Source organism: Aythya ferina, assembly GCF_964211825.1.
Source record: "Aythya ferina genome assembly, chromosome: 13".
Taxonomy (NCBI): Eukaryota; Metazoa; Chordata; class Aves; order Anseriformes; family Anatidae; genus Aythya; species Aythya ferina.
This window is the reverse complement of record NC_140311.1, coordinates 1,528,675-1,535,366: the sequence shown is the minus strand read 5'-3', so window position 1 is coordinate 1,535,366 and position 6,692 is coordinate 1,528,675. Positions and strand designations below refer to the sequence as shown.

At 48.8% G+C, this 6,692-nt stretch overlaps 1 protein-coding gene across 1 annotated transcript; it reads left to right on the top strand.

Annotated features, from left to right (window-relative positions):
- The first annotated feature begins 1,195 nt into the window (after positions 1-1,195).
- TAF9B (TATA-box binding protein associated factor 9b) lies at positions 1,196-5,521 on the top strand. The gene is made up of 7 exons (XM_084534640.1): positions 1,196-2,229; positions 2,317-2,398; positions 2,623-2,759; positions 2,828-2,962; positions 3,448-3,529; positions 4,095-4,208; positions 4,365-5,521. Exons 1-7 carry the CDS (start codon positions 2,179-2,181, stop codon positions 4,529-4,531), a joined length of 768 nt encoding a protein of 255 aa, XP_084390766.1. The 5' UTR covers positions 1,196-2,178; the 3' UTR covers positions 4,532-5,521.
- Positions 5,522-6,692: the final 1,171 nt, after the last annotated feature.

Genomic DNA, 6,692 nt, shown 5'->3' with positions numbered 1-6,692 from the left:
CAGACGGAGGAGCCAGCGCTCGGCCTGGCCACGCCGTGACCCAGTTTCCTGTTTTGTCATGCTGAAAGAAACCTCAGTGTCTGGGCAGAGATGAACGGTGACTGCTCTTTTATTCGGCCAGCATGTGGAGCGCCCACAGCGAGCTGAACACAGGCATTCATAGCAGTGCCGGGGCTCGCGTGCCCCAGAGGACTGGTGGTGAGGAGGAAGCTTTCGTGGCCAAGCAGCCCCAACCCAGCTCAGCAGCAGATCTGTTGCAGGCAGTGGCTGCTCGGCTGCCCACACAGAAGGTATTTGTGGCCTCGGGGACAAATGTCTCCCTTGAGGAATCTGGCTCTCTGCATCTTCTCCTGGCCACAGCTCTCGATCGCGCTGCTCGGCCTGAAAAGTCGCCTCTTGTAGCAGGGCTGGCTGGGAAGCGCGGTGATGGCCGGGAGGAGAGCCCCTTGGGTCCAGAAGGGCCTCGGGCTGCTCTCTGAGGTAAACCCACCAGCAATATGAAGTACCTTGCTTTCCTAACGCACTGGGAATAAATGGCAGGGACAGCGGATGGCCTGATGATGCCGAGTTTCAACCTAACCCACAGCCTGCGTCTTGTCTGTGGTGGAAAAGCTCCCCTCCCCCTCTTTCCTAAAACAAGGGGAAAAAGTGGGTTTTGTTTGTTGTCTAAGGTCAGTGTCTGGAATTCATCCTTCGTTCCCTCCTAGCAGGATGTTTTTGTGTAATACACGATGACTCATGAAAGTCAAATGACTTGGACTACAATGCTACAGTACTTCCAGCCAAAGCACCGCTGCAGCAGCAGTTTTCTGGCCATTTGCACGTCCAGCACTGGCGCTGGCACGTGCGAGATGCGGGCTTACAGCTCCTGGAGCCACCACGGCTGCTGCAGGGCTGCCTCTGCCCTCCTGAGAGCAAAGGGGCCCGTGCCAGCCCCAGCCCCTCTGCAGCAAACCCATAAGGAGCCTGTCCCGCTCACCCAGGGCCACGTCACGCCGTGAAGCACCCGCACCCACCGCCACGGCCGCAGCCTGAAACAGCTCGGGGCTGACAGGCGGCTGCTTGGGCTGCAGCCAGGCTCTTTCCGAAGGGCCTTGTGCCAAAGCCCAGGCTGTGTCCAAGCGGCCGTGCGGGGCGTTGTGCTTTTGGGGTCCCCGGGAGGCCATGCTGGCGAGCTGCTCCCCACACCCAGCGCACGGCCGCAGCTCGGCCCCTCGCTGGTGCCAGCACAGGGACAGCTGCCCTGCCGAGCCCAGTGCAGCCCTCGGGATCCCTCATCAGCCACCGGCTGCCATTTCATTGAACACTGAGGGAGCCCAGGGCAGGTTTGGACGTTGCGTTTACATCCGTGTAGGTTGAGTTCACTGCTTCCAGGTGTTCAATGTCACCCTCTGTGTGGATGAGAAGCAGAGCAGGACTCTCTGCTGCTGGAATGTTTCAGCGTGTGCTAGGCGTGAACCAAGCGAGCAGCTGGTTGCTTCTCCGTGCTCTGACAGGAGGCTGGCCTGGCCTCCCTTCCCCGTTACATCAGCTGGCCTGACACGGGTGCCGCTCCTTCCCCAGACCTTGCTTCATTTGGATCGTGGCACCCAGTGACAACGCTGCTGCGAGCTCTGGTATGCCGCTAATCCCCGGGCTGGCCGAAATCACATGAAACCAATTTTTTTTGTTGTTGTTGTTTTCCCTTAGAAAGCGAGCGAGGAACTTCTGACGAGACTTGCGTGGAATTTGCACAAAGATCCTCAGGAGCTTCTAAGCTATGAAAACAAGCTGTGCGGGCCGTGCTGCCAGCACGTGGGGCTCTCTTGGGTGCTGGGGATGCGGAACTTTTGAACTTTTAACTACGACATTTTGAGGAGTGGTGAGGGAGGCGAGGGCAGAGGGGGGGCATTAATGGAGTGTAGGGGGGCAATTCCCCGAGCTGATCGTGCTTTGGTGTGTTACTGCGTTGTCACAAGTATCTTTATTTAAAAACCTAAAGAAACAATAAATGAATAAATAAATAAACAAACAAATAAAAATAAATAAAGTACAAATAAATAACAAATACATAAATAAATAAATGAGGGCTGGGTGGTGGCGAGCGCCAAGGCCCCTCCCAGCCAGGCCGCGTCTCCATGGCAACTCCCGCCGCCCGGGTCACGTGGCCGGAAGCGGGCGGTGGAGAAGGCGGAAGCGATGGAGCCGGCCAAGATGGCGTCTCCCAAGAGCGCCCCCAAAGACGCGCAGGTACCGGGGGGCCGCGCCGGGCCGGGCCGGGCTCAGGGAGGGGGGGTGCGGGCGGAGCTGAGCCCGAGCCCTGCCTGTGTCCCGCAGGTGATGGCGCAGATCCTGAAGGACATGGGCATCACGGAGTACGAGCCGCGCGTCATCAACCAGATGCTGGAGTTCGCCTACCGTGAGCGGCGGGGCCGGGCCGAGGGCGCTGAGGGGGCTGAGGGGGGCCGGGAGGGGCTGGGGGCGTCTGAAATTAATCTCTTCAAAATGTACTCTTCATTTTGTACTCTACTTATTTTGGTTAAAAGTCAAAGGTCTCAAAAATCAAAAGGTATCACAAGTCAAAAGTCTGAGGGGGCTGAGGGAGCTGAGGGGGGCTGAGGGAGCGGCCGTGTGTGCCCGCAGGGTACGTGACCACCATCCTGGAGGACGCCAAGGTGTACTCGAGCCACGCCAAGAAGCCGAGCGTGGACGCGGAGGACGTGCGGCTGGCCATCCAGTGCCGCACCGACCAGTCCTTCACCTCGCCGCCGCCCCGCGATGTAAGTGCTGCGGGCGGGCAGGGCGCGGGGCCCAGCGGGCGGCTTAGGGCTCACCGCCCCGCCCGCAGTTCCTCCTAGACATCGCCAGGCAGAAGAACCAGACGCCGCTGCCGCTGATAAAGCCGTACTCCGGGCCCAGGCTGCCGCCTGACAGGTACTGCCTGACGGCGCCCAACTACAGGCTCAAGTCCCTGCAGAAGAAGGTGAGGGGCTGGCAGGGCTGCGAGCGCTGAATGCACACACAGTGCGTCGGGAAAGATGCTGGGCTTGGGGTTTTCACACCTCAGAAGGATGGGTGGGTGGAAATAGCACTTAGTTTCAAGTTAGTGGCCTTCGTCTAGAGGGATTTGCAAATATTCTTACTGCTAATTAACTTCAGCCTATAAAAAGCATGTCTGTGAGTCTGCTTAGGCTTAAAGCAGCATTTTCAAGTCATACATCAGCTTGGAAAAGGCAAAAGTAAGGCATTAGTATAGAGCCCCGAGCCCACAAGCTTTCCAGCTCACATCCATGGCGTTCACACCACAAAGACTTAGAGAACTTTGTGTCCAAATACAGATTGTGATCTAACAAATTATTGCTGTAAAATAAGCTGTCTGTGGTCTCTGGGGGGGAACCACCTCTGACTGTCATGTTAAGAACTGTTAGTTTCTAATGTGATGTTAAGCTGAATGTCCTGTTTTCACAGGTCTCTTCCTCTGCAGGAAGGATAACAGTCCCTCGCCTGAGCGTCGGTGCTGTGAGCAGCAGGCCCAGCACCCCTACTTTAGGTAAGAAACAGATCCCTGGGGCCTTCTTATGTTGATTTTATGAAGGAAAAAACCTTGGGGGATGTTTTTAAAGCCTGCTTTGAGCACTGAGAGTGTTGGGTGCCACCTCAACTTGGTGGCATTCAGCCCCTTAGCTAACAGCGTGAGTTCATTTCAAGAAGATGATCATAATCTGGTATTTGCATACATAGCTGGCCTCTGTTTTTATTCCTGTATTTCTGAGAGTTTCTGTAGGTGAAGAGACTATTTAAGAAACAAATAAGTTTTTTTTCTTTAGTGTAAGCACTACACAGAGCTGCAAACAGCAGTAAATAAAAACCATTGTTAAAAGGTTCACAGAACTGTGACCGAGCATGAGCACTTCCCTGTTAATGCGTGTGGTTGGAGCTAGCCCAGAATATCAGTGTTCATAGTAAACTTGCAGTTTTGCCTGAAAATCTGACTCCTGACTATGCAGTGTGTTCCTGTGTATTCTTGTTACTTTGACAACAGCAAGTTCTGTTCTGAAAGCAGGCCTAGAAGTGTGTGTTTTCTTATATTTTCATTGAACCGTTTTAAATTTTAGGTACGCCCTCGGCACAAACCGTGTCTGTTTCAACAAAAGTCGGCACCCCGGTGTCGCTGACTGGTCAGAGGTTCACCGTGCAGATCCCATCTTCTCAGACCACAGTCAAAGCAGGTAAAGTGCCCGCTGTAAAACAGACACTGCCTTCTCGGATCAGCACTGCTTTTTGTGTTAGTTTTTAGCAGAATATTTAAGAGAGGGGAAGTTTGGTTTCAGTGTGGGAAAATCATTTTTCAAGCTGTTTAATTTTTTTTTTTTTTTTCTTCACAGCCACACCAACTACACCGACAGTTCAGAATGTCCTAATTAATCCTTCATTAATTGGACCAAAGAACATTCTTATTACTACAAACATGGTATCATCGCAGAATACGGCTAGTGAAACAAATACCTTGAAGAGGAAGCACGAAGATGATGATGACTACGATAACTTGTGAAGAAACTGTCCCCTCCCCTCCTGTTCGTCAGTGATTCATATTGAGTCTGATAGGGTTTATTTCTGAGTGGTGTTGTAAAGTGTATGATAGCTTGTAAATAATTGGGTAGCATGCAGTGGGGTATAGTGGGAGAGAGAGAGATCATCATCCTGTGGAAAGGCAAAAAAGGAAGTCATCTTTTTTTCTAGTCTTTAATGGCTTTTGAACCTCAACAGCAGGGATGAGCACTGGTCGCTGTTACAGGCGTGCAGTCCTCACCTCTCTTCTGTTGCCTTACTTCAAAGAGAAGAGTCTGTGTTTCTGAAGACTGGCGAGGCAGCTGCGTGTAGTACTGCTCTGTGCCAAAAAACCTTTAGGAAACACTAGGCAGCGGAGAACGTGACATAGACGCTAAATTTCAAATTAAATTAACAACAAAAAAAAATCCTGTGCAAGGAGGAAAGTATCCAGGGCTACTTTTTTTTTTTTTCTTCCCTGAAACACATTTACAGCTTAAGCTTTTAGTTGTATGCATTATTGTCCATGTGCAGCTCTGGGTGTTCTCTTAACAACAGAAATACAGATGCGAGGTGAGGAGGATTTGTCTGAATACTTAGGCTGATCACCTGTATTTATTACTACATGAAGACTGTTGGCCTTAACACCTACTAACGTACCCACAACTCCAGCTGAAGTTAGTGGAAGAGGTAAAAGCCCACCCAACTTGTTTTTTTTTATTTATTTCTGATGAGTTTTCTCTGAGTCAGATGTCATTTGGTTAAGCTTCCATTTTTACATGTGAACTGAGTGAACTCACTGTCAGCATGGCACAAAGGGGGATCTGGTGAAGGGCAAATTGTTCCGATCTTGACTTCAGGTGCCTGATTTGGTGCTTCAGGTACTTGAAAGTGCTGCTGGTGTGTTGTAAGATCCCGGGTATGCCGTGCTAAACAAAAACTGAAGAATTGTTTTTATATATATATTAAATAATAAAGTGGTGTGCTTTTGTAAGGATGTCTCTTGGTGACTGCTTTAATTTGTAATGCCTGACGTGACTTGGGCTTGCAGAGCTGGTGTGAGAATTCTGATTAGATTGCAAATGCAAAGCCAGTTTTCCTAAGACCTTTAAAGGGTCACAAGGAATGGAATGTACTGGTCTTTAAAGGGATACAAAAAAAGAATGTTACCTCCTTGCAACACCACTTTTTCATAACTGAATGACAACCCCCCCACCACTTACCCCCAGCTAACTCCTTACAAGTTTTGAGGCTGCTGAATGTATTCTTCATAATTATGGCATCATTTTTCAGTCATTTTTGCTTGAAGAAGTGCTGAATGAAGCTTTCTCTTCCCTGTGGAAAAAGGAAGAGTAGATGGGTGAGTTTTCAATGTGAGACTTTACAGAAGGATGGAAGAAAAAAGTGTTTTGGACTCCTACCCCAAATTAGATGTGCATGTGCATTTGTGTTACACGCACGAGAGGGAATATTTACTTATCCAGGCACATAAGCACATTCTCAGGCACCTTTTAAATCTAGTAGGAATACCTATGTATATACACATTGCTGTATTATACACACACTCATGCAGACATCTCACACGTACATGATCTGTGTACATAATCTGTGTTTGTATCTCACACCCCTTTTATAAAGCTATACAACAATGTATTAAATATATGCATTATACACAGCTCATACTCCTTCACAGACACTATTCTTATAAGACTAAAATATTTTATTATGTATATGTAGACATAATTATATCTTATACACACCTACTTTTTAATATAATTCATCTATGTATTTATTTACACCTATTTTACCCAACTCCATCTGTAGCTTTATTTCTCACACGCTCACTAATGCAGTCCCCATTTATAGGCATACATTTATACTCTAAATACACACCCAGTCTCAGATACCCTTCCATCTTTATATCAGTATAGAATAATAATATATAAGACACTACATAATGCTTCATTATGTTATGAATTACATATTGTGCATATTATATTCTATAGCTATTGTGTAATACATACACGTATATACAGTAATATAACGTATAGGAGGCTTGTGGGGTGAGATGAGCACCTTTCCCCTCTCGCAAGGACTCACAACTTACCAGCTTGTTTAAATCACTTTGAAATGAGCATCTTCAACGATCCAGGACTTTTTACCTG

Coding starts and splice junctions, on each gene's coding strand:
- TAF9B (XM_084534640.1), top strand. CDS start 2,179: ATGGAGCCGGCCAAGATGGCGTCTCCCAAGAGCGCCCCCAAAGACGCG. Junction 2,760..2,827: donor CCTCGCCGCCGCCCCGCGAT/GTAAGTGCTGCG, acceptor CCCCGCCCGCAG/TTCCTCCTAGACATCGCCAG. Junction 3,530..4,094: donor GCCCAGCACCCCTACTTTAG/GTAAGAAACAGA, acceptor TTTAAATTTTAG/GTACGCCCTCGGCACAAACC.